The sequence below is a fragment of the Tursiops truncatus genome, chromosome 10 (assembly GCF_011762595.2).
Source record: "Tursiops truncatus isolate mTurTru1 chromosome 10, mTurTru1.mat.Y, whole genome shotgun sequence".
Classification (NCBI taxonomy): domain Eukaryota; kingdom Metazoa; phylum Chordata; class Mammalia; order Artiodactyla; family Delphinidae; genus Tursiops; species Tursiops truncatus.
In genome coordinates, this window is record NC_047043.1 from 23,045,023 (window position 1) to 23,072,014 (window position 26,992).

A 26,992-nucleotide genomic window follows, 5' to 3' on the forward strand; every position below is an offset into this window, starting at 1 on the left:
TCCACATATGTCTTGTAATTTATAAAATATGATAAGTGACTTTTGGTGAGTCGCTTAACATTTTGGAGCTGTGTTTCCCTACTTATAAACAGCTACACCGTTCATTCATTTACCCGTTCATTCATTCTACACATATTTACTAAATGCCAGCTCTGGGACAAGCATTGACTTCAGCACTGAGGCTACAGTAGTGAACAGGTGTCCTACCTTTGTGGGGTTTTTGTTCTAGTGACTGTAGGATGTCTGATGATTTTTGCCACAAATGAGTTCCTCCTTTTTTGACCATAGATGAGTTACAGACTGAAAACAGACACCAGAAAAGAAAAAGTCAAAAAACCTGGGTTCCAATCTAGTTCTTCCCCTTTATAGAGTGTGTAATCTCTCTCAGCCTTAGTTTATCCATTAATTAAGTGGGGTTATTATTGTCTGTCCTGCCTAGATCATTGTTAAATCAAGAAAAAGCTATATTTTTTCTCAAACTACATGTAATGACAGTCAAAACAGCAATGCAGCTGTGGAAACAGTGTCCATGGCAACCAATGGTCCGGTCATTCTTTCCTGTCCCTGGGTCAAAAAAGTTCCAGAGTTTCTCTTGTCATTTTCAGGTGTTAAGCAGTATTGTTTTATATACATAAATGTCTAATCCAGAATAATTTGTCACCTTCAGGTGTTAAACAGTATCATTTTATATATATATGTATATATATATATTTTTTGTATACATAATAGATATGTATTATATTTGCATATATTTGTATATATATTATATATATTTGTATATATATTACAATTTGTATATATACATTTGTATATATATTTGTACATATGTATATATATTTATGTGTATATATAAATATGCTATATATATACACAAATGCTATATATATAAATGTTTTATGTATATATAATATATATATACAAATGCTATATATATATAAATGCTATATATATAAATGTTTTATATATATATATAAATGTTTTATATATATATATATATATATATATATATACACACACAAATGCTAAAGGAACATCCCAAGAGGCACCTATGTGGGACAATAAGGGATCAACAGGTCCAGACTGAAACAGGAGTTTGGGGCCAAGGCCTCAGGAATAAAGAGAATTACTTCACCTGGCTACAGAAGTCTATGTCCAAGAAAAAGATAAAATTGATTAATTGTCATGCATTTGAATGGAGAGGAAAACTACACTGTTGAAGGAGAATTTGGTGACAGATTAGTGATAAATTTATATACAAGCCATTAAAGGAACACCAAATATATCTACATTGTTCTGGCTGTCATTCCATAAGGCTCAGCTGAGAACTTGCTCCTTCAGCCCTTCTAAAGATTTCAAAAGCTCCTAACAGCCTTTGTAAAATCCCTTCCTGTTTAATAAACCTAGAATAATCTCTAGTTCCTTCACTCAACCTTGACTGATACAACTTGTTATTAAAAATAGGAAGATAAAAGCCAACTGAGTATTGAAATGTTTGCAACTAGCGAAAGAGAACTAAAGATTGGGAAAGTGGTAATAAGGACCACAGCTTTTTGTTATAAGTCTTGTAGGACCTTCTGCCTTTTAAAATTATATACATGTATAAATTTGGTAAAAATTTAAAATAGTCAAATGAGCAAAAACACATTTGGGAAATAATATACAGTAAGACATATACTGGGTTTAAAAAATAAGCTCCACCATCCATGCAGACTGTGTTGTTTCTTTAAAAGTCGTGTCTGAAACATTCCCACATCTTGGAACATTTACAAATGTATGATAAGGACACCTCTCCTAAATGTATATGCCTCTCGGTTTTTCCTGACAACATATTACAGGTTGTCTTCATTTATCCCTTCCCCCTGGTATCCTGAGGTTGGTATCCTTACACTTTTTAGTGAATGCGGCACCTCACATTTCTAGCAGATATCAAATAAATTTCAGGGCCCTATATTCTCCACCTTTCCGTCTACTGCTCTCCTCTACACCCTGCAGAAACCCAAGGCTTCCTTAGCTTCGTGCCAATGAAGCAGCTGCGGTCACAAATAAGCTTGTGCCTGTGGGGACCAAGGAGATTCAATGTATTTTCAATCCCCTCAATCTTGGTTTGTGCCCAAGAGAAGGCAGCTGCTCTTGAACTTTCAGACTCTCAAGTGACTCAACTCTCCAAAACCCAGGGTTCTGCGTATACCCTCCTTGATGTCATCTTCCAGACCGTGCCAGATGTTGGGCAAGTCTTCAAAGTTGACACAATCAAGATCCTAAATCCCAAAATCCTCCATCAGTCACCTACGAGCTCCAATGGCCCTGCTGGGGTCCTGAGGGAGATAAGTGTGAAACGTACTCCAGGCAAAATCACTCTTTAAGGCTGGTCCGTGGGAATTACTCAGAGCCCCCTCCTGCTGGTGAGGGACACTTCGCCCCTCTTTTGAAGGCCCAAGAGTGAAGGACTCATGGGACATGTGACAGGGCATGGTGAGGCGGGCTTCTACACAACCGTGCCTCTTGTCTAGGCAAAGAGTCATTGCGATTAGACATGTTCACTAATCCAGCTTACTAGGGTCAGAAGCCACAATAGAGTTAGGGCCAAAGCTCAGGAATAAAGAGTCCCTTTTCCTGGAATGTCCTCAATTTCTCATTAAGGACATTTTTTAATGTCCCTCCTCATCCTCCTCCTTTTCTTCCTTTTCTTCCCCTCCCCCCACTCCTCCTCCTCCTCCTTCTTTTCATTTTGCAATAATTCTAGACTCACCAAAACAATTACAAAAATAGTTCAGATATGTCCCACACAACCTACAGCATCTTACCCCAATGAAAGCATCTCACGTACTGTAGTACGTTGCCAAAACCAGGAGTCAACGCACTTTTTTTCCTCGGGTAGATTTGGTACTTGAAACTCCGGAAATGTCTTTCCATCATGACTAACAAAACAGGTTTATAGTTTTCAAGGTGCTGCCCTTTGAAGAGGAAGTGCTTTGAGTCCAATCCAAGCCAATGCTTGAGGCACAAGACTCTGCAGTTTTCTGGTCTAGTTTGTTTGTGAAGAGCTGAGATTCGCTGGAGCATCAAAAAAATGGAAATGTTCCTGCAGATTGTCACCAGAGAGAGCGGAACTGATGGATGTTAGAAGATAATCTGGGGATGGGTCCTCAGCAGCGGGGAGAGCTAAAGGGCCAATGTAGGTGGTTATTGGAGAAGTTATCTGGATTGTTTTTAATGAGAGACATTTCTCACCTCAATGGGTTTCCTAATGAGTTTAGGTGGTGGAAAACATCATTAAAACAGAAGAAACATCAGTATTTTCCAGGCCCTGAGGGTAATCCACCTACTTTTCCTGGATGAAGTCCCTTCTGAAGAGATATACCATTCTCTTTTAAAAAGATGGGTGCAGAAGCCCAGGAATTCAACCCGCGGATTTCCCTGGTGGTCCAGTGGTTAAGACTCCAGGAGGGGCGTTAGCCTAAGGGGTCCCTGCGGAGAAGCCCCCAAGGCAGCGAGCTGAGAGGAGGCCCCGTTTTCTCCTCCGTCATCCTCATCACGGCCTCACACCTCAGCCTCAGCGATAGGCCCTCTAGAAGCTGCCACACAAACGATAAAATCCCCAGGTCCTGGGGCAGCACAGCTAAAACCCCTAAACCGCTGAGGGTGAGAGTGGAAGGAAAGAAAAGGAGAATAAGGAGAGCAGGCGAGAAGGAAGAAGGCGCAGCGGCGAGGAAGGAGAAGCAAGTTGCAAAGGAACGGAGCAGGGCCGGTCAGTGAAACGACCACAGGCCAGGAGGCGGCATCTCCCGGGGAGAAACAGCGCCACCCAGCTGTCCAGCTCCGCGCGGCTTGCCAGGGCTTCTCTTTGTCCTGCCGTTTCCAGCCGGCGCTGCCCTTTCTGTGCTCCCGGCTACCGCCGCTGGTGAGTGGCGTTCATTGAGGTCCTCAGCCGGGAGCCTGGGGCGGTTTCAGGGTCCGGGTGGGATTCGGTGAGCGTCGCGGGGACCGTCTCACTTGCGGTGCAGCGGGGTGGGGAGTGGGGGCGGGGGAGTGGGGGGAGTCGGGGGCGGGGTGAGGCCGGGGAGGGGCCGGGAGCGGCTCGCGGCCTGTGGCCACCAAATAACGTTCCGGCTTTTCAGTCTCTTTCCGACTCCCACCCTCTGCTGCCCCTGCTGCACCCGCCCTCCCTGCTTTCCTCTTCCTCACACATCCGCGTCCTCTGACTGCCCTGGGTGGGAAGGCTGCCCCCAAGCCCGGGTTGCTCCCGTCAGAGGCGATCAAGGGCTCTTGGAGGTCCGACGCTCAGGCGGCCACTTCCCACCGGTGTGCGGGACGCCCTCTTAGGCCCCTGAGCGCTGTCCTCTCCTCCTGTTCTCAGTTCTGCCCTCTTCCCGTTTCTGGCCTCGGGAATCAGGGGGCTTCCAGGCAGGCAGCGCTCAAGGGCCTCAGGCCTTAGAGTTGAGGGTCTCTTTCTAGTGACTGGAGCTCTAGGAAGGGCCCAAGGGCCCTGAACCACACTTCCTACTGCTGTGGGCACCGTGGCCGATCCTGGCTTTCACTGAGGGAAGCGACAAAAAATGTTTGCACATATTCAGATACAGAAAAGTCATTCTGTCTTATACATGAACTAAGTTCAATTTTGGGCTAAGTAACTTGCCTCTTTGTGGCCTGTCAGACATACATTGTACATCTGCTTTAATTATTAAAGGAAAGGGCACATTGACCAGAAGTAAAGAATGTCCATGTTAAAAATAAAGACTAGGGCTTCCCTGGTGGCGCCGTGGTTGAGAGTCTGCCTGCTGATGCAGGGGACGCGGGTTCGTGCCCTGGTCCGGGAGGATCCCGCATGCCGCGGAGCGGCTGGGCCCGTGGGCCATGGCCGCTGAGCCTGCGCGTGCGGAGCCTGTGCTCCGCAACTGGAGAGGCCCGCATACCGCAAAAAAAAAAAAAAAAAAGACTAAATGCCCCTCTTCCTGGGACTCCAAGGCTGGTTCACCTTTGATGATAAGACTCCCTTCCCAGGTGCCAAGGCCATACAGTATGTGCTGCACGTGTACGTGCTGGTCTGTTTGTTTTTTTTAAACCTTGGAGAAATGTAGCCCTGACTTGTTCAATGTTTGTTCTGACAAGTTATAAAACTGTGCTGAAGGGGAATTCCCTGGCGGTCCAGTGGTTAGGACTCAGAGCTTTCGCTGCCGTTGGCCGGAGTTCAATCTCTGGTCTGGGAACTAAGATTCTGGTGCGAGGCAGCCAAAAAACTACCCCCCCCAAAAAAACAACAACAACAACAACAAACGACTGTGCTGAAAACCCTGCTTCTCCAGAGCAGTTTCTCAGAGTTATCTGGGAAGCTGGCTTCCCGGCTAGTCCTTAATTTGGCTCAAATAAAACACTCTACTCTTTTTTTTTTTTTACTATATTTTATTTTTTATTTTTTGAATTTTTGAATTTTATTTTATTTATTTTTTTATACAGCAGGTTCTTATTAGTCACCCATTTTATACACATCAGTGTATATATGTCAATCCCAATCTCCCAATTCATCACACCCTCTACTCTTATTATAGATTGTTTATTCATTATTTTCACTGAGAGAAGTTAGGGTCTGACCGTTTTGGAGCCAAGGGATTCTTCCTGTGATTTCTGTGGTCTCCACTGCCCCCGCCACCAATGTTAATTCTTATTTTCTGCTGTGCCCCTGTTGCCACCCCTGATTCTCTCCTTGCCTCCTCCCCTGCCATCTCTTGCGCCCCCTCAGGATTTGCCCTCACCCTCCCTGCTGTTCCCTCCTCCCTGCGGTTCTCTGATCCCTTCCTAGGGCGTCCTCACCCTCATCCTCTCGTCCCTCATGGATCTTTACCTGCAAGGATCAGTCACCTGTATGGCTCCTACCTTCCCCCAGCTTTCACTGACCTTACATTTCTGGGATTGACTTTTGCCCACACTCACTTTTGCCCAGTATGAATTCCCTACATCCCCACTAGTTTCAACACCAGGGGGAGCTGTGGTGATGGGCCTTGACAATTGTACCCTGAGCACAGTACACAGCCCCTGTGGGAGGACCTCTCCCCCGGTCTTGGCACCCATCCTCCTACCTCCGCCGCAGTGCAGGCACCAGCTCTTGGCCCTCATTAACTGTGGGCCTTTCACCCAGCACTGCCCCTTCCCCACTCCTGCATCCCAAACATCACCCTCTGGAGGCTTCCACTCTCCAGGCCTCAGGTGCTGGACTCCACTTGCCCTGGTCCCTCTGTACCTACCCCATGGCACCTTGCCCAGCTCGCACGCCGTGTCCACCTGCCGTGGGCCCTCACCACGTTCTCATCAATCACAAGCTTCCTCCCAGGAATCACCACACCATCCTCACCCTCCCTCAACCAGAGCACCCCTCCTCTCCTGTCTTCACCCTAACCCAAGAGCCCCCAGAGTCACCCCTGAGGCATGCTCATCCCCTGCCCCCCAATCCACCCTCACCACTGTCTCCTCTGCAGCCCCTTGCCCTTCCTCCCTCCCCAATAGGAATACTACCCTTGGTCCAACTGCCCACCTCCTTGGCCTTCATCACCCTCTCTTGGGTTCACTGACCCCAGTGGGCTCTCACTACATCAACCATGTATCCAAAATCCTTGTTGATGCCACTTGGTCAGTTGGCCTTTCCCTACAGGGGGGTCTTCCCCCAGCCCTGCCCCTCCTGTGCTGGCTGCCTGACCCATGCCCTCTGTGGAGGTGTGACCTGCCCCCAACCACTCCCACCATGCAGGTCCCTCCCAACGTGCACCTTGGCTTTTCAGTTCTATTTTCTCTTGCCAACCCTCCTTCTAATTCTCCATGACCCTTGGGCACATGGCACTGACTCAGGCCCCCAACACCCACCTCTCCCAGGGGACACTGGCAGGTCCAGCCACCTCCCCACCTGGGGCCTCACCATGCCTCTTGCACTCTGGGCCCAGACTGCTTCACCTCCACCAGGGGTACTGGCCCACCTTCCACTCTCTTAGGGCCACAGCCCAGCCCCTCAGGGCCCTCTGCCTCGTGCCTCACCCTCCCTTGAGTCCACCTTGTCCATGATGAGCCTGCCCCACGGGCAGCAGCCCTCGCTCTCCATCTCACCTGACCCGCCTCTGACCAGGGATGCCTCTGATCCTGGGCCTGACACTGCCCCTCCCTCCCCTCTGACTCCACCTCCCCTCACCCTGGTCTTCCTGCCTCTCCCTTGCCCCCTGCAGGCCAGCTTCTTCCCTTGGCCTCCTGCCTGGACCCTTAGGGAGCCGGTGCCTCCCTGTCCTGGCACTTGTCCTGCATGTTTGCCCATCTCCACCCCTCCCTCCACTCCTCAATTCCCCTCTCCTTCCCTTCTCTTTTTCTTCTTTCCCCTGTGTTGGAAAAATTCTCATTGTGGTCCCTTGTACATGTGCATGTTCTGCATCCTCAGTCCTGGAGCAGGTCAGGACAGCAGAACTTGTCTGGTAAACATTTGATGCGCACTTGTTTCCGGAAAGCTCTTTCATCTGCGGTTCCCCCTTCCCCAGGATCACACAGTCTTCATTACAACCTCACGGCGCTGTCCCGGGATGGATCTGTGCAGTCCAGCTTTTTCGCTGGGGGACACTTGGATGGCCAGGCCTTCCTGCACTATGACCGTGAGACAGGCAGGTAGAACCCCGGGGGCTGTGGGCAGAAGAGCTGGGAGCTGAGACGTGGGACACAGAGTCCAAGGACTTGACAGAGACGTGGAAGGACCTCAGAGAGCTTCTAGCAGAAATCCTGGCCCTGCAGGAGGAGAAAGGAGGTGAGAGTGGGGAGGGTCCGAGAGTGCTGGGAGGCCTTTCACTGGATTTGGGGGCAGGGGCCAGAGGATAGGGGTCTGTGAGTTCAGCAGGGGGGTGGCCATGACTCAGCAGCCCTGGGAAGACATGGAGGGGAGCAGGGAGGGGGCCCTCTGGCTGGAGTTTCTCACTTGGGTGTGAGGACAGAGGGACACGGGGACTGGAGGAGTCACTGCTGGTGGGGTGGGGTGCAGGTGTGAATTCCCTCCAGGAGATCTGGGCTGTGAAATCCGAGAAGACAACCACGTCTGGGGCTTCAGGTTTCGCTACTATGATGGGGAGCTCCTCCTCTCCTGTCACCCAGAGACCCACGGATGTACAGCGCCCCAGTCCTTGGCTCGGAACTTGGCCATGGAAATGGAGAAGTCCTGGGACACAGATGGCTTTCAAAGCAAGTATTACCAGGCCTCCGTGCAGGGAGAGCTTTGTGGAAGACTGCAGGGCTATCTGGAATCCTGGACAGGCTTCAGGGAGAGAACAGGTACTGCTCCTGTGCCAGGGCCCTTCCTCTCCCCCAGACCCCTAGAGCCTCCCCGCCGTGACTCTGCACACGGAGACCCTTCCTGTCCTCTGGGTGCACATTTGCTCTGCTGGCGTGGTGTCCTGCAATCTCCTGCTCCGTTAAACCCACTGTAGAAAGACGGGCAGGTGGGGAGGGGAATGAACCGCACCAGTGACGATCATCCAGGGGAGCAGTGGGCCCTCCGACAGAAACTGGACCAGGGAAGAGGGGTGTCAGGCAGGAGAGGAAGCCCCTAGACCAGGGTGGGCGCCCCTGGCTCCCAGCCTGCCCGTCCCAGAAAGTTCCCTCCTGGTCCCCAGGAGCCCACCCTGCACGGCCCCCTCCTCAGCATCAACACGTGGATCCAAGAGAGTGAGGCCCCATCCCAGCCGCTCCTCCTGCCCGGCTGAAGGAACGGGGCCCCAGGGTGCAGAGCAGACTTGGAGCAGGTCTGCGGTGGACGAGGGCTCAGCCAGAGGTGGAGCGTGTTCTCTCCGTCTCCCTTAGAGGGAGCAGGGCTTGGCCCCAGGCCTCAGTGGCTCTGTGCTTTCTCCCACAGGGCCCCCAGCCGTGAACGTGACCCACAGCCAGGACTCAGAGGGCACAGTCAACCTCACATGCTGGGCTTTTGGCTTCTTTCCCCAAAATATCTCTGTGGCCTGGTTTTGGGATGAGGAACCCATGAGCCAGGAGGCCCAGCGGTCTGGGGGTGCCCTGCCTGATGGGAACGGGGCCTACCGGACCTGGGTGACCAAAAGTGTTTCCCAAGGAGAGGAGCAGCGGGTCCAGTGCCACTGGAACACAGCGGGAATCCCAGTGCACACACTGTGCCCTCTGCTGAGCCTGGGGTGATCCTGGAGGGGCTTGTGACCCTGGGTCAGAGGCCAGGGTCAGGGAGAGGAGAGCAGGCCTGTGGCTCTGGGGTGCCTGGGTTATATATAATAAGTCCCTCTCTCAGGAGAGACCCTGTTGCGTCAGAGTCAATAGTGGACCATCCTGGGTGTTGCTGCCTTTGCTCTTGTTTTTATCATCGGGCTTTGTGTCCTTTGCTACTCGAAGAAGAAGAAGAAGACAGCATTAGCTGTGGGGAGCCCAGGTGAGAAATCTGGGCGCGGGTGGGGATGGGAGGGGCTCTGCCTGGGATGTAGGGTCCCCCTCGTGTCCCTCTGCACAGATGTGAGAGGATGACAAGCCTCTATTCCAAGAGTTGGACATTGGGGTATTTGTGAGGGGAATGGGAGCCACGTCTGCTCTAACCCCTTGGTTCTGCCTAAAGCCAGGGCCAGGCTGGGGCCCTTAGTGTCCAGCGAGGCCTCTCCTTGCTCGGGTGAGACTGGGCAGCAGTGAGGGTTGCAGCTCCTTTTGTTCTCATCTCTTTTTCTCTACTCTCAGGCTCACCAGGGCTTGTCTGGGGAGCATGTGTTGGATCATGTGCTGGTTGGGAGGGTCTAGGTGATCCTGGAATCAGAGGGAACCTGAAGTAAAGTGTTTGTGACCTGGTGAGGAGGGGTTAAAAACTGAGGAGGAATTCAGAGGAAAGGTGATTTCCTGTCTGCATTTCTCTCCCCCAATTTTTCAGCCAGTATTAAGAATCCAAGTAGAAGAATCATAAGGCTCAAACTAGGGTTCAGTGGATGGTGCCAGAGCCCTGCCTGTGATGCTCCCTTGTGAGGCCCCACCTAGAAATGTTTTGCAACCTCTCCAGTTCCTCCTCCATGAGCTGTCTTCTGAGTTTCGATTCCTCTGGGTCACCCCCAGCCTGCATCCTTCTCAAGTTCCCATGCTTGCTGGGATTTCCTTCATATGGAGGAGTAGTGAGCAGATACCGCTTGACCATTTAGGGAGAGGAGACCAGCCAATCCTTGGACACCTGGGGTCACTGATTTTATCTTACCTCCAGGTTCTTTCCTGTCCAGCCCCTCAGGACACAGTCCAAGGGCTCTTTAGAGGAGGGCACTGGGTCTGCGTTCTGTGGCCTCACCCTGCCCTCCCTGAGCCAGTTCCCTTGCTCACGGTGGTCACTGCCCTGTAGATTTGGACAAGGGGATGGTCACACTGATTTCCCCGTAATCAGGTTGCTTGAGGGGAGAGGAAAAGAGCAGCAGAGCTTTGTGTTTGGCAAAGAGCAAAGGCAGAGCGTGGAACAGTGAAAGGGTGGCGTGTGCAGGCTCAGCTCCTTCTGTTGATGCCACCTCTTTGTGTCACTGGCGTGCTTGGGAATGCGGTTTCTCATCCACGAGCCTAATTCCCTTATCATTTGGCCTTCAGCCTGGGCATACAGGGATGGTTAGTCACCCTGCCCCACAGCGAGAGGCTCTGTCCATGCAGCACCCAGAGCGGGGGACCAGGCAGCTCTGTAGTTGCTCCTGTTCTCACCTGGGGCACCCCCGACCCCTCCCCACCCACCCCACCCTCTCCCTGAGAGAGGGACTTATTATATATAACCCAGGCACCCCAGAGCCACAGGCCTGCTCTCCTCTCCCTGACCTTGGCCTCTGACCCTCCCAAGGTCACAACCCCCTCCAGGATCACCCCAGGATCACCAGGGGGCGCAGGATGTGCACTGTGATTCCCGCTGTGTTCCACGTGACACTAGACCCGCTGCTCCTCTCCTTGGAGAACACTTATGGTCACGGAGGTCTGCTGGGCATGCCGGCACATGGGTTCCTCATCTGGAAACCAGGCCACTGAGATATTCTGGGGAAAAAAAAGCCGAAAGCCCAGCATGTGAGGTTGACTGTGCCCTCCAAGTCCTGGCTGTGGGTCACGTTCACGGCTGGGGCCCCTGGGGGAGAAAGCACAGAGCCAGTGAAGCCCGGGGTCAAGCCCTGCTCCCTCTAAGGGAGACGGAGAGAACACGCTCCACCTCTGGCTGAGCCCTCGTCCACCGCAGACCTGCTCCAAGTCTGCTCTGCACCCTGGGGCCCCGTTCCCTTAGCTGGACAGGAGGAGCGGCTGGGATGGGGCCTCACTGTCTTGGATCCACGTGTTGATGCTGAGGAGAGAGTCTGCTTGGGTTTTGATTCCTACTTCCTGGCTTGACGGCCATTCCCCAAACTATTTTTTTTTTGAAGTTTTAAAATTTTTATTTTATATACGAAGAGTTAGTATTGTTTCTGAGGAAGGTAGATATGCGTGATGACCCATTTAAGAAGTTCACACTTAGTCCAACTTAACGAAGCCGATGTCCTTCGAGTACTGGCGGAAACACTGGCGGCACATATTGAGGCCGTATTTCCGGATCAGACCGTGCCGGTTTGAGCAGACGGGGCAAGAACGAGAACCCTGGCCGAATTTTCTCGGATGGCTCCGGTAAAGCTGCTGGTGCCCCATGTTGCTTTCTCGGCTGCAACAAGGCAAAAGCCCCAAACTATTCTTGTGTCGGCTCCCAGGCTCACTGCTCTCACTTTAGCTTCTCTTCTTTATATCTGAATCACAGGCATGTATTTCCTTGAGTTTCTAAAAATTGTAGTGATTTTTTTTCAATTCAGCATTTCTGAGGGCTTTCAGTAAGAAGAATTCTATGTTATTCTAAGAATTCTTAGAAAGAATTATTTCAAAAATCCAAGAAAATCATACTTGCATGAAGGACAACACCCATAGAGAAGTGGGCAGCTCATAAGTGTGCAGTGGATTTTCACCAAGTGAACACTGGGGTAAACAACACTCACAAGTAACCTTTCCAGCATCCCAAGAAACCCTCTTGCATCCTATTCAGTCATAAAGGAACCTGCCCATCCCACCCCTCAGAGTAATCATTATCTTGATTTTTAACGCCATACATAGGTGAGTTCTGCCAGTTTCTGATTGGAAAGAATTATGCAGTGGATGCCCCCCTGTGTCTGGCTCTCTCACTCAACATTATGTCACCGGGTCTCACCCCTATTGCTGTGTGTGGTTGTAATTTATTTACTCTCGTGGTGTTCCATTATAGGAATAGACCACATTTCTCGTCCTCTACTGTTCATGGGCATTTGTGTTATATCCAGATTTTACAAATCGAGCCGCTATGAATAATATTTTCATATGTTTGGCACACATATGCATGCATATTTATTGAGTATATAACTAAGAGTGGAAATGCTGGTGAGTGAATGTTTGGTTACCACCAAAGACGTTTTCAAAGTATTTGAATCAATTTACTCTCCCACTAGCAATATATGAGAGATAATTAGCCCAAATTCTTGCCAGCAACTGATTTGGCGTGGTTTTTTCATTTTAACAACTCTGGGCAGTGTTCAGCGATGTCATATTACGGTTAATTTGAATTCCCCCTCTGACTAAAAATGTTGAGCAATTTTTCATGAATTTATTTGCCATGTAAATATCCTCGATAGGAAGGTGGACTGGACTACTTGTTAATGACTGAATGGGACTCTAGTCATGTGTCAGCATCTTTTAACTGTTATGGTCCTTCTGCTCTAAGGGATCTGTGGTCAAAGACAGGGGCTATCTGAGTGATAAAAGCATCTTTGGGGTGCTAGGACGATGACTCTTGGCTGAAAGGTCCTAGAAGCTTCAGGATGGGGTCTGGTCACCAGAAAAGCAAGCCATGATCAGAGGGTTGGAACTTGCAGCCTCACTCCCTGACCTCTGGGGAGAGGGGGGCTGGAGGATGAGGTCAATCAGTAATGGTCAATGATTTAATCAATCATGGCTACATCATGAAACTTTCATTACAAACCCTAAAATGACAGAATTTGGAGACCTTCCAAATTGGTGAACACATCCACATGCTGGGAGAGTAGCACACTTCAACTCCACGGTGACTGAGGCTCCTACACTCGGGACCTTTCCAGACCTCGAGTTAGGTACCTCTTCATCTGGCTGCTCACTTGTGTCATTTACTATAGACTGTAATGGTAAGCATAGCATTTTCCTGAGTTCTATGACTTGTTCTACCAAATTATCAGACTTGGGGGGAACCCCTAGCTTTGTAGTCAAGTCAGACAGAAGTGCAGGTAACACAGGGACTTGAGGCTTGCAACTTGCTTCTGAAGTAAAGGAAGTCTGCGGGACTGAGCCCTGAAACCTGTGGGGTCTGATGCTAATTCCAGGCAGCTCGTGTCAGAATTGAGTTGAATTGTAGGACACCCAGTTGGCGTCTGAGAATCAGAAAATTGGTTGCGTGAAGGAAAAAATCCCTCACCAGCTCACAAAGAAATTCAGAGTAAGAGTAGTAAGCAAGTAAATCTCTACCTTGGATGTCATTTATTAGTCACTTGTTCTTTCAACCAAACCCGAGTGCCTACAATGTACCAGATCCAGTTCCAGTCTCAGATCTTTGCTCTAAGAATTGAAATTTGACATTCTTTTTCCATCCCTCACCACCCCCTTACCTGATTAGGACAATTCCTAGATTAGGAGAATTCCACACTAAAAGAGTCTTGGTAGGAGGCAGAGACCACCTTCCTCCATAAAAGAGGAAAACCCACTTTCCCAAACATTCTTGCAGGTGGACACAGCATGGAGCTCAGGCCTCACCACTCAGGAGACCACATTTCAGGCTCTACTCAGGATGTGGTGACACAGAGAGGCTGGGACTGAGCAGAATGCATTTGGCAAGGCTGGTGTGAGTGGGAGTTACACAACCTCCAGCTGTCAGCAACCGCAGTGACAGCCGTCCTCGCCGCAGGGTCCACGTCCAGCATGCGGGGCTCACTGTGTGAGCAGTGACATCTGTGCCCAGCAACAGGGGCGAATGTTCCTATGTGGGACCTGGCCTAGGGTGGACGCTGTGGGTTCTGTTCCCGTGGAGCCTCAAGCCTGGTTCTGTAGCCTTCCCAAAATGATATGAGCCCCCATATCATATATATATGGTACTTTAGGCCTAAATTAGAAAAATTTTGGATCCTATTGTTTGTTCCAAGAGTGAGTGAGAACTCAGTCTGGAGAATAACTTCAGAGAGCACGGATTTCATTAGGCTGAACTGTGAACCACTTCCTAAGTCTTCCACCCGACTATACCCCATAGTAGAGAGAACTACATGTATTTCCCAACATCACATCTCATAATTGACAATATAGGTTCTCCCTTTTCTTTCTGAAAAAAAAAACAAAACACTTTTAAATGTGGATTTAAGACCCTTCTCTGGCCACTCTCTGTCGCTGACCTTGGTGGTTCCCAAAGTGGCTGAGCATCAGGATTGCTTGTGGGGCTTCTTCCAAAATGCTCAGGCCTCTCCCCAGGACCACCTTCTCAGAGTATTAGGCACAAGATCAAGGAAAAGCTTATTCAGCAAGTCCTATGCGTAAGGCTGATGCACAGCCATGTGGGAATCCTGGTCTACGAACGTTCTTGCTACTAAAAGTGTGATCTGGGGACTTCCCTGGTGGTCCAGTGGTAAAGAATCTGCCTTCCAATGCAGGGCACTCAGGTTCAATCCCTGGTCGGGGAACTAAGACCCCACGTGCGGCGGAGCAACTAAGCCCGCATGCCACAACTAGAGAGACACCTGCACGCTGCAACAAAGAGCCCACGAGGGGCTTCCCTGGTGGCGCAGTGGTTGAGAATCTGCCTGCCAATGCAGGGGACACGGGTTCGAGACCTGGTCTGGGAAGATCCCACATGCCACGGAGCAACTAAGCCCTTGCGCCACAGCTACTGAGCCTGCGCGTCTGGAGGTTATGCTCCACAACAAGAGAAGGCCGCGACAGTGAGAGGCCCGCACACCACGATGAAGAGTGGCCCCCGCTCGCTGCAACTAGAGAAAGCCCTTGCACAGAAACGAAGACCCAACACAGCCCCAGATAAATAAATAAAAAGATATCAATTCTCTAAAAAAAAAAACAAAAAGAGCCCACGAACACCAACGAAAGATCCTGCATGCTCAGCAAAGATCCCACATGCCACAACTAAGACCCGATGCAGACAAAAATAATAAATAAATAAATAAATTTTTTAAAAAGTGTGATCTGAAGACCAGCAGCATCAACACCAACCTTGTTCTAAACCCAGAATTTCATGCTTTCTGACTTCCTGAATCTTAAAAAGATGTCCAGGGCTTTCCTGTACAAAGCAAAGATCAGACTCCCGGGTCTCTGTGCCGTCTAGACACAGTGTCAGAACCACGCAGTCTGCTCAGCTGTGTGATCTGATCCGATTGCATAGCGCTGGGGGGGTCCAGGGTTCAGTCCTTGTCCTTCCTCTTCTACAGCCATCACTCCCTCCCTTGGAGACCTCATCAGTTCTCAAGGCTTTAAATATCATGATGTGGCATCGCCTCCCAAATCTATTTCTCCAGCCCAGACATTGCTCTTAAACTCCAGACTCATTTGTCCAACTGCCAATCCAACTACCTGGCTTGTATTTCTAACAAAATCTCAGCTCCAACATCTCTTAAACCAAATGCCCATAATGCCCCCTCTCCCCCAAAATTTGCTCCTTCGTCTTCCCCATCTCTGGTGAGAGTAATGCCATCTTTTTACTTACATAGTCCAAACTTTAGGGTGTCCTCCTTAACTCCTCTTTCTCATACCCCAGATTTAATCCTTTAGCAAATGCTGTAAAATCCACCTTCAGGACGTGTCCAGAATCTAATTACTTCCCATTACATCCACTGCTCACACCCAAGTCGAAGCAACGGCCATCTCCAGCCTGGACACTGCACTAGTTTCCCACTGCTTCCCTATGGCTTCACTCCCTCCTTGCCTCACAGTTCTGTTCTTAGCACAGCAGCCAAAGTGATGCTTTTAAAGGTGAAGTCCAATGGAATATACTCAGCCATAAAAAAGAATGAAGTAATGTCATTTTCAGCAGCATGGATGGCCCTAGAGATTATCATACTAAGTGAAGTAAGTGAGACAGAGGAAGACAAATATCATATGATATCACTCAAATGTGGAATCTAATTTTTTTAAAAAGGTACAAATAAACTTATTTACAAAACAGAAACAGACTTAACAGATATTGAAAAAAACTTATGGTAAGCAAAGGGGAAACGTGGAGGGGAGGGATAAATCAGGAGGTTGGGATGAACACACACACACTACTATGTATAAGACAGATAACCAACAAGGACCTACTGTATAGCAAAGGGAACTCTACTCAGTATTCTGTGATAACCTATATGAGAAAAGAAACTAAAAAAGAACAAATATATGTATAACTGAATCACTTTGCTATACACCTGAAAGTAACACAACATTGTAAATCAACTATACAATAAAATTTAAATATTAAAAAAAAATAGGGACTTCCCTGTTGGCGCAGTGATTACGAATCCGCCTGCCAGTGCAGGGGACACAGTTCGATCCCTGGTCCGGGAAGATCCCACATGCCACGGAGCAACTGAGCCTGTGCGCCACAACTATTGCGCCTGCACTCTAGAGTCCATGAGCCACAACTACTGGGCCCACACTCCGCAACTACTGAAGCCCACGCGCCTAGAGCCCACGCACTGGAATGAAGGGTAGTACCTGCTAGCCACAACTAGAGAAAACCAGCACGCCGCAACGAAGACCCAACTCAGCGTAAATAAATAAATAAATAAGAGAGATAAAACCTATTAAAAATAAAGAAAGAAGTCATACCATGTCCCTCTTCTGCTCAAAACAATCTTATAACGCCCATCCCACTCAGAGCAAAAGTCGAAACCCTCCCAGCATCCTCCAGGCCTTACATGGTCTGGCTGTACCTCTGATCCCATCTCAATTAATCTCTGCTCCTGCCATACTGGCCTCCTCACTTTAACTGGGACACACAGACATGCTTCTGCCCTGGTGTATTTGCCTGGAGGTTCCCTCTGCCTGGAAAGAACCTCCTCCAGACATCCTCAGGGATAATTCCTCATGTCCTTCAAATCTTTCCTCAAAGGTCACCTTCCCAGTGAGGCCCACCCTGACCGCCCTAGTAAAACACCCATTTTCCCTGTCCCCATACTCACACTCTGAATCACCTTCTCCACTGCATCTTTTCCATTGTACGTATCCCCTAGTAACAGAACACTTTCCTTATTTACTATGCTGATAGCACATAGTCTCTCTCTTCCCACTAGAATACATGCTCCACAAGGCCAGCAATTTTTCTGTTTTAACTTCAGTGAAGTTTCCTAGATGCAAAACATTGTGTCATATATCTGGCACACAACCGGTATCAGCTGAGTGAATGTTCAATGTAGAGCACCTCCCTATTCTAGAGACAGCATCTTTACTAATGTGACCTAAGGCCAAACGCTGTTTTGTGGCAGCTACAGCACAACATCTACTCACATTGACGTCAGTGCTGCCGGTGTTTTTCTCACAAGTGCTGTTCTCCCCTTCTCCCCAACCAACCCTCCTCCACACTGCCTCACACAAGTATATTTTTCTTTTCAGAAAACAATGATCCTTGACTTATGAGTCCTATTTTCCAACCAAATATAAACCTAAATTAGACTCTGCTTTATAAGTCCATGAGTTTGTACTGGAGCCAGCACTGGGATTACTAGAGCTAAGGGCAGGGAGAGTGGGTAGGCGAGCAGAGCAGAATTCCAACAGGAACTTACCTAAGACGAGACATTATGGTTTCCCGCCTTTCTGCTAATTCCAGAATCTGGATCCTTTGAGAAGGTTGGGGGAAATATGGAAAGAACAATCAAACCCTAGACAAAGGGCAAGAGCTGGATGAATCTGAAAATCCACCTCTGGACACCACAGACTCTCCTGTGTGCAGGGGCAGCCTTGGGCCTTGTGGGGACCACGACAGGCCAAACGACTCCTCCAGCTGTCAGAGGTGGGGGACACCCAGAGGAGAATAAAACACAAACTCAGGCAAGAACCTCTAAAGAAACAAAGAAACAACAAATAACACCCAAAAGATAGGGGCTGAGGACTGGACACAGGCCTGAGCCGAGGCTCACCTGGTGACTTCTTCTGAGATCACAGCTGCTGGTGGGACAAGGTTCTACTGAAGGGACAAGGACAAAAGAGCTGAGAAGATGTGACCAGGAGTGACCACCTCAAAGCCCACAATGCGGTGAGCATGGAGTGGGCACAGGCCGCGTCCACGCTCAGCTCCTCACAGCCTCCTCCTGTCCCACCTGCAGCAGACTCAGCACAGCAAGCACATGGAATCTGGAAGGGTCTCCGTGCTTCCATTTATTTCCTCTCAAACTTCAGGAATCCTCACCTTTATTATCCCATCAACCCCTCATGGCATAAATAGCAAAAAACAAATTCATATCCTGATTTTTTTTAAGGCACAACATGAGTATATTTTAATACACAACCAAAAACAAAACACCATAGTAAACTGATGGCAGTAAAACATGGTATTTCGTTTACATTGCATGACAAATTGTTAGCATCCTTAGTCATAAATTAGTTCTTAGAAGCCAGTAACAAAGACGTTGATAATGCCAAGGGAAATGAATTTAAAAAAAAAAACCAGAAGGAAACGAAATAACAGAAGTAACTAGTAATGATTAAGCATATATGAAGATGACTAAGCTGAACAATAACAGAAGGAAGCCATTTCTTTGTAATGTCATATTACCAAAGATTAAATATCTAACATTTGTACAGTTTTAGGAAAAAGACCCAAACAACCAAACACTGGGGGACAAGACCGATGAGGACCCATCTACATAGTAGGGGGAGAGCTGTAGTTTGGATCCTGATTTTCAATAGGATATGAAAGACATTACTTTTCAGCCCAAAATGAAGTTAAGACAAAGATGGAGACGGCCCAGCCCCGCCTCTGTTCGGTCAGGAAAGGCCATCAGGGAAGAGAACACAGGCCAGTGTGGGGAGGGGTCGTGGTGGGCAGTGGTGGGCCAGGCTCCCCACCTCTTCATTTTATGCTAACAGGAACACAGACACATTCAGATGACGTTTGCAGAAAGTCAGAAGATCTTGAAGTCACAATGCAGGGGTGGGATGCGGAATCCTGCATCACTTAGTCCCCACAAGGCAGCTGTCTCAAACTATAGAAGAAAATAATCATGAACAAATTCAGGGCAGTCACGTAAGTGCTGACCTTCTGACAGCCCCCCACCTGCTCAAATGTCCCACTCAAAGAATCCCCGTCTCCCAGGGCATCCCCTCTGCCCCATCCCCCGTCCTAATCTAGATCCTCCAGAGCCTCACCCTTAGGATGCCTGAGAGACACATCAGAGCCTTGGGCACTGTCACTGCCTAGCGGAGAACAAAACCAGGATGTGGTCAGAACACACAGGAGAGAAACTAGAGAAGGAACTTTAGGAGGGTGAGCCCCCCATGGCCTCCTCTCTGCACCCTCACAAGGGTCTCAGGAATCACAGCCCCTCCACACTTACTTGCAGCCTGAGCGTAGCTCCCTCCTTTTTCACCTGTAAGAAGAAAACATCACGTGAGAGGCCAGGGAGAAGACTGAGTTGTGAGATCCTAGAGGAACCCTCTAGTCCTGGACCACAGAGAACTTTCCAGAACTGTTGACCAAAATCCATGATAGGATCAGGAACATGAAGAAAGGAGATGTGCGGGGACTAGATCAACTTCTTCCCTCCTGGGGGTCTGTCAGCAGGAACATTCCCTCTCTGACCTTCAAGTGCTGGTAACCTGGTCCCCAACTGGAATTATGAAGGTGAAAAACGTGTCTTTCATTTCCACATGTGCTTTACAAAAGGGTAAGTGCCAGTCTGCACACTGACAAGCAATGTCTCTGAATGGTGCTGCCCAATACACACGCAGGCAAGCTTCCACCTGGGCTTGAACCCCCCAGTGACACAAGAAAACTCAGATCCTTCCCCCCTTCCCTACCTGAGTGCTTCTTCCTCCAGATCACAGCTCCAGCCACCACGGCTCCAGTGACCACCAAGAGAACCAGGCCAACAATGAGGCCTATGATGGGGACGGTGGGCTGAGGAGGTTCTGTGGAGGAAAGGGAAGGGGCCCTGACCTCAGGCACGAATCCCGACCTTGCTGAACGTGTCCAGAAGGACTCCTGCTTTATCTGAGAGGAAGCTCCACCCCACATGTCCCTCCTTACCCCATCTCAGGGTGAGGGGCTCCTGAAGCCCCTCATGCTGCACGTGGCACGTGTATCTCTGCTCCTCTCCAGAAGGCACCACCAGGGCCGCCCACTTCTGGAAGGTTCTGTCCCCTGAAGGCCTGGTCTCCACAAGCTCCATGTCCTGGGTCTGATCCTCCCCATCACGCTGCCAGGTCAGTGAGATCTCCTTAGGGTAGAAGCCCAGGGCCCAGCACCTCAGGGTGACCTCACGATCAGAGATGGGGTGGTGGGTCACGTGTGTCTTTGGAGGGTCTGAGGAGGAAGAATCAGAAAATTCACACTTAGAGTTACCTTCATGGGCCACTGAAGCAACATCATGTGACCATCCTGAGAATGAACAGCACAACAGGTTTGAAAAGAAGCAGCAAAAACACCAGACACCAGCCTGGACTCCGGGGTCTGGGAAGATCTCCCAGTCCTTGGAAAGTTCTAGAATAAGGATGAAAGCCAAGGTAGGAGGCTCCATGTAAAGGGGAGAATACAGAGCAATGATCGTGACTTTGGTGGAGGCTGAATGCCTCAGAAAAGCTAGAGTCAGGCCTCCTAAGATGTTCTTAGGCTGAGAACAGGCTTGAGAGAGAAAGTCATGGTTCACAAGATGGGGGTCAGGGTCAAAGGGCGCCGCTGGTCAGTTATTTCAGGGATGGCTTCCTGCTTCTTCCCCAAAGAGACTGGATTCCTTCACTGTCTTTCAGAGAAGTGAGGCCACCGGCGAGTCACTGTCTTGTACCGAATATGAAAACCTGGGCGGATTCCTCCCTCTCCCGACAAGAAGTTGGGGCGGTGTTCCCACAGGGACCCCATTTCCTCCCCTTGTGGGAAGCCAGTTCCAGCGCGAGGGGACACCAGGGAGGCCCCGCGGCCCCTCGTACCTGCGCGCTGCAGCGTGTCCTTCCCGTTCTCCAGGTATCTGAGGAGCCCCTCAACACACCTGCGCTCCACGTAGTTCCTGTGGCGCTCCCCAGCACCGGCCGCCTCCCGCTTGCGCTTGGTGATCTGAGCCGCCCCGTCGGCCGCGGTCCAGGAGCGCAGGTCCTCGTTCAGGGCGATGTAATCGGCGCCGTCGTAGGCGTACTGGCTGTACCCGCGGAGGAGGCGACCGTCCGGCCCCACGTCGCAGCCGTACATCCCCTGGTAGGTGTGAGACCCTGACCCCGCCCCGACCAGCCGCAGCGATTAAACCCAAACTGAAAATGAAACCGTGTAAAGTCCCGCCGTTTCCTCCCGAGTCGCGGGGCCGGGCGGGTCCCGCAATGTTGGGGTGACCCTCGGACCCGGAGACTCGGGGCGACGCCGGCCCGTCCCTGGGGATGGGGGTCGTGACCTGGTCCCGGGCCCGCGTCGCTCACCGGCCTCGCTCTGGTTGTAGTAGCCGCGCAGGGTGTTCAGGTCCACTCGGTACCTCTGTGCGGCGTCCTTGAAGATCCGCGTCTGCTCTTCCCAGTACTCCGGCCCCTCCTGCTCCATCCACGGCGCCCGCGGCTCACTCCTCGGATTCGGGGCGTCGCCGTCGAACCGCACGAACTGCGTGTCGTCCACGTAGCCGACGGCGATGAAGCGGGGCTCCCCGCGGCCGGGCCGGGACACCCCGGTGAAGAAATACCTCAGGGAGTGGGAGCCTGGGGGCGGGGAGGGGTGAGATCCGGTCCGACCCTCCCCCCGGCGCGGGTCCCCGGGTCCGAGGTGACGGGGCCGGCAGGGGGGAGGGGGCGAGGGGCTCGTGAGACGGAAAAGGTGTGGAGGTCGGAGAAGGGCCGGCACCTCGCGGGGAGAGAAGAGGGGGCGGGAAGCAAGGGAGGGACAGGCGGGGACCGGGGTGAGGGGGCGGGTCTGGACCGGGGTGGGGGGCAGAGGCGTGGCTCCTTCCCTGGGAGTCCTGACCCCCGACCCCCGGGGTCTCCTCGCTCCTCCCCGCAGAGGCCGTTCCCTCCCGACCCCGCACTCACCCGCCCAGGTCTCGGTCAGAGCCAGGGCCCCCGTGAGGAGCAGGAGGAGGGCTCGCGGTGCCATGACCCACCACCTCGGCGTCTGAGGAGAAACAGTGCGGCGGGTCGGTGGAGACTTTATAACCGGGAACCGCGGGGACGCTTCTAGAAACCGGACACGCAATGGGAGTGAGAAGTGGGGTCGCGTCACGAGTGTCCAGGCAGGAGGGCCCGACACTGGTTGTGAGAGAAAAGGTGAAACTCCGGGAGACTGGGAATCCCCCCCGCGGAGCGTCCCCGCCCCAGAGACCGCCTGACACCCTGAGAGCCTGAGAGCCTGAGAGCCTGCCCCTCCCGGGACCTGGGACTCTGCCTGATCCCTCCCCTCCTGCACCGAGAGCTCTTTGTCACAGTGTCTCCCTGAGTCCTGGCCCAGGGACTGTGTAGTCAGCGATTTTCACAGCATTGTGGTCAGAATATTTATACAGTCTTACAAACTAGTGACGACCCCCCAGATAATTTTATGTGGATACTTCTGTCGGTACTTTCCAAAGTAGAAATAATAGAGTTTAAAACTTTTAAATTAATTTATTTAGAATAATATTAATAACCCATGATTTAATATGAAAAATAACTACTTCCCAAAATAAACACGGTAGTGGGAAAAGTGGAGCTTTTCAGATTTTTATATTTTTGCAAGTCTCTCTGTTTCTTGTCTGTCTCATTAGAAGACCCCTGGATGTTCATGTTTGCTTCTTCAATGAATCCGTTCTTTTGATTGAAGTCTATGAAAATAAACAGGCCCACAGATATGTAGGAGTAGTATTTTCAAAAACCTTTTCAGACAGTCATGGATGTTAGTCTTTGATACAAAACGAAAACTACACAAGTGGTAGCTTCTCAAAGGTTATTTGCAAAGTGGACCTGAAACAATATTATTAACTATTTCCTATTCTGTTACGTTAAGCTCCATAACCCTATTTTGCACATTGAATGTCTCTTGGACTAAGGTAAGATTTTAAAAAACTAATACGTTGCTTCACTAAGTTATATAGATCTTCCAGGGTCATTCATTCTTTCAAGTAAACATTGTATTCCATGAAGAAGAGGGTAGTTCAGGTCACACAAATTATTTTCCTTGGGACATAGTACTTTGGAATGTAGCAGAAGGGCTTGATGGGTACTTCCCATGTCATCTTAGAAGGTACTTTTAAAATGTGGATTTAAGGTAGTTCCCTGGCCGTCCAGTGGTTAGGACTCAAAGGTGTCACTGCCATGGCCTGGGTTCAAGGGTTCAATCCCTGTTCAGGGAACTAAGATCCCACATGCTGTGGGGCGTGGCCAAAAAAAAAAGTGGATTTAAGGATGATTTAGGAAACAAAAGAATTTTTATGTATTTTTTAAAGTTTTTTTTAATGAGGTATAGTTGATTTACAATGTTGTGTTAATTTCTGCTGTACAGCAAAGTGATTCAGCTATACATGTGTATATACATTCTTTTTCATTTTCTTTTCCATTATAGCTTATTAAGGAAAGATAAAAATTTGTAATGCATCAACCAGAATGTTTTAAAGCAAACCTGCTTTTTTTTTTCTGCAAGTAAGTTGTGGTGAAAATAATTATATTGCAGTTTGCTACAGTAGTCTCCATCACTGCTAAGTTATACCTCAAAGCAAATGTCAACATAATGGAAAGTCAAATAATATCTTAGTAATGCTATGAAAGTAGGTTTCACCTCATGGATCTCATGAAAGGGTCTCAGTGACTTCAAGGGTTCCACAGATCACACTCTGAGAACTGCTGTTCGAATAAACCTGGAAAAATCTCCTAACTGACCCTTGCTTTTGCCTCCTCTTCGTTTTGGAGAAGCCCTCTCCCTGAGCTGGACTCCCTGCCTCCCCACACTTAGCTGAGGGCCCTGCCCCTGGGGCTCCTCTAGGAGAGAACTCACCCCTTGGAAATTGATCCCAGAGAGTGTCCTCAGTCTGGGAAGGGAGGTAGGGGGACAGGTGTTTCCCCTTTGAACCTGGAAACAGTTTGTGCCTGAAGGCACCGTACCCACTCATAACCTAGTTTGGTTTTTTACACACCAGCTAAGTATGTATTCATATCGCAGACAGAAATCTGACATCATCTCTAAGAGAAATAATATTGGCCATTTCATGGGTCCATTGTATCTGACTTGAGGCCCAGAAACCATGAAGAGCAGTCCTGTCCAATAGAATGTTCTGTGGTGAAGGAATTGTTCTATATCTGTACTGTCAAAATCAGGTAGCCACTAGCTACAGGTCGCTATTTAGCACCTCAAAAGTGGTTACTGTGCTGAGCACCTTAATGTTATTTAGTTTAAATAACATTAAATATGTGGCTAGTAGCTAGCCTATTGGGCATTGCATATCTATAATGTTCTTAATTTCCAGTCTCTTCCCCCAAAAAGATACTGTGTGACTCATAAGTTGATGCATATTAAAATAACCTTCACATGGAAATCATGGATTTGTCTATGTGGGTCTTAGATATATCCTTAAAATGCAGCATGCGCAGAAAGTTTCATTAACATGTATTTTAACAACTAGAGTGTTCACACATTAAGGACACGGTGGTTTATAACCTTAAGGTCGTATGTGTTCAAGACTGCCCATCGCTGGGCTAATTCTTGTCTTTATAACCTTGAGCTCTTGCTGTTCTTTTCATTAACCTGGTAAATATAAGCAGACACTGAAGTCTTCACTTAGCCCAAGAGAAAGTATTCACTGAACACAGCATATATCAAATACCTTGCAGGACCTGTACATACTTGTGAAATGATAAAGCAGGAGATGTAAACCTTAGAATCCACCAGCTTAGAATTCTTTACTGACTGCTCCTGCTATTCGTTCCCCCCAAATTCAATCAGTTCTGTTTCCCTTCACCCTTGGACCCCTCTCTCCTAGACAAAAAAATACTTGAATTTTTTACATTTGGGGAATGTAGAGTTGTATGACCCAAAGGTGAAAAACCGCTAAAAAATCATATATTTTCTTTATGTCAACCAGACATTCACAAAGATACTAACACATGCCCTTGTCAAACTCAAAGACAAAAACATTGACAAACAGGTAGCAATGTTTTTCAGCCAAAGACCACCAGGAGAACATCTGTGGGCAAACAAGTTGGATTTATTACTGGATGCAGCGAGGGAGATGACACACCATCGGGGACCACGGTGTCTTAGTGTGAGGTGTTAGATAGAACACCTATCTAGATAGAACATATACAGGAAGTGGGCTCTGGTTGGGTGATTTTGAGGAGGGTGTATGGAGGAGGGGCTCACTCTACATTGGGTGTTGTCAGGAAGTGGGGGCAATTCTATGACCGGGCATGTCAGTGAATCTTCCCTGTAAGGAGGAAAGACTAGAGTGAGGATGCAGCTGTGATTGGAAAGAAGCCGTGGTCGCTGGTATCAGCACAGGGAGAGGTTTGATACATTGTGAGGTGCATAGTGCTGCCTTGTTTGGTCTGTGCTTGGACAAAATGATGTTGTGGTCTTGTTTTGTCTCACTGTGTCATGGTCTCAGGTGTCCTTGTCTGATGTTGATGTTCTGTGAGGTGACATATGTCCAACAGGAGAAGAACACGGCTGCGTGGTGAGCACCAGCCCAGCTTCTGGCAACGCTGAGGCCTAAGGTAAACGTCAGACCAGCTTCTGATGTTGGAGGCTGCTTTGTCCTTCCTGAATTCAGTGTTTAAAATAACTAAATCCCAAACAAAATATAATTAAAGTGTATTAGAAAACAATTTGGAAAATAAGAAATGCAAATGTCAAACAAATATATAACAAATAAATGTAAAGAAAAATGCAAATCTGGAATAAGAAATGGGAATAAGTTAAAATCTATCATCTTGGCAAAGATAATAGTATGAGGAGAGTATTGACAGGAATTTAGGGAGAATATACTGTCATAAAGATTGATGGGATTGAAAACTGGTACAAAAAGTTTAAAGGTCAGTATGCAAAACGTCTCAATTTCAGTATATTTACATTTAAAATTTTTTTTTAATTTTGTATTGGTGTATAGGTAATTTACAATGTTGCGGGGTGTTTTGTTTTCTTAGGTGTACAGCAACTTGACTCACTTATGCATAGACGTATATATGTCCTTTTTGGGTTCTCCTCCCATATAGGTTATTATAGAGTGTTGAGTAGGGTTCCTTGTGCTATACAGTGGGTCCTTGTTGATTATTTTATAAATAGTAGTGTGTATATGTTCATCTCAACCTGCTCATTTTTCCCTGCCCACCACCTTTCCCTTTTGGTAACCGTAAGTTTCTTTTCTAAGTCTGTGAGGCTGTTTCTCTTTTGTAAAGAAGTTCATTTGTATCCATTTTTAGATTCCACCTGTAAGTGATATCATAGGATACTTGTCTTTTCCTGTTTCGCTTCCTTCCTTGTGGCTGGAAATGGCATTATTTCATCCTTTTTATGGCTGAGTAATATTCCATTGTGTATATGTATCCTATCTTCATTATGCATTCATCTGTCCTTATACACTAAGGTTGCTTCCATGTCTTGGCTATTGTACATAGTGCTGCCATGATTGTTGGGGTGCCCGTGTCTCTTAAAACTATGGTTTTCTCCGGATCTAGGCCCAGGATTGGGATTGCTAGGTCACATGGTACTTGTATGTTTACTTTTTTAATCAACCTCCATACTGTTCTCCCTAGTGGATGTACCGATTTACATTCCCACCAACAGTGTAGGAGGGTTGCCTTCAATATGTTTACATTATGACGTAGAAATTTCTCTTTC

General features: G+C 48.8%; 4 protein-coding genes and 1 long non-coding RNA gene across 9 annotated transcripts in view; 1 reads left to right on the forward strand and 4 right to left on the reverse strand.

Annotated features, from left to right (window-relative positions):
• Positions 1-4,405, reverse strand: part of SFTA2 (surfactant associated 2) — a 76,137-nt gene extending 71,732 nt beyond the window's left edge. For both annotated transcript variants that reach the window (XM_073787846.1, XM_073787845.1), the window contains exons 1-2: positions 2,805-4,405; positions 208-300 (exon numbers count right to left, since the gene is read on the reverse strand). The gene's annotated coding sequence lies outside the window, so the exon portion shown is untranslated. The remainder of the gene's footprint in view (positions 1-207; positions 301-2,804) is intronic.
• A 2,874-nt stretch (positions 4,406-7,279) lies between these two features.
• LOC117313729 (MHC class I polypeptide-related sequence B-like) lies at positions 7,280-16,496 on the forward strand. The gene is given in 5 exon segments (XM_073787841.1): positions 7,280-7,627; positions 7,630-7,768; positions 8,000-8,020; positions 8,023-8,286; positions 13,763-16,496. Coding segments are annotated over 5 exon segments (864 nt in total). The 3' UTR covers positions 13,855-16,496.
• Positions 7,616-17,781, reverse strand: LOC141275721 (uncharacterized). Its single transcript, XR_012323973.1, has 3 exons — positions 17,193-17,781; positions 10,851-11,004; positions 7,616-7,749 (listed from the first exon to the last, which is right to left on the reverse strand). It is a non-coding gene; the product is annotated as an uncharacterized lncRNA (long non-coding RNA).
• LOC117313811 (small ribosomal subunit protein uS14-like) lies at positions 11,368-11,677 on the reverse strand. Its single transcript, XM_033863989.2, has one exon. It carries the CDS (start codon positions 11,638-11,640, stop codon positions 11,470-11,472), a length of 171 nt encoding a protein of 56 aa, XP_033719880.1. The 5' UTR covers positions 11,641-11,677; the 3' UTR covers positions 11,368-11,469.
• A 588-nt stretch (positions 17,782-18,369) lies between the features above and the next one.
• Positions 18,370-22,398, reverse strand: LOC117313809 (BOLA class I histocompatibility antigen, alpha chain BL3-7). Of its 4 annotated transcripts, none has more exons than XM_033863984.2 (8): positions 22,225-22,396; positions 21,628-21,897; positions 21,151-21,426; positions 20,255-20,530; positions 20,026-20,136; positions 19,563-19,595; positions 19,386-19,422; positions 18,370-19,211 (listed from the first exon to the last, which is right to left on the reverse strand). In XM_033863984.2, the coding sequence occupies exons 1-8, from the start codon at positions 22,286-22,288 to the stop codon at positions 19,184-19,186; spliced, it is 1,095 nt and encodes a 364-aa protein (XP_033719875.1). In that variant the 5' UTR covers positions 22,289-22,396; the 3' UTR covers positions 18,370-19,183. The 4 variants fall into 4 exon arrangements, with proteins under 4 accessions (XP_033719875.1, XP_033719873.1, XP_073643939.1 ...); XM_033863982.2 differs by having other exon boundaries at positions 19,375-19,422; positions 22,225-22,395; XM_073787838.1 differs by lacking the exon at positions 19,386-19,422 and having other exon boundaries at positions 22,225-22,395.
• Positions 22,399-26,992: the final 4,594 nt, after the last annotated feature.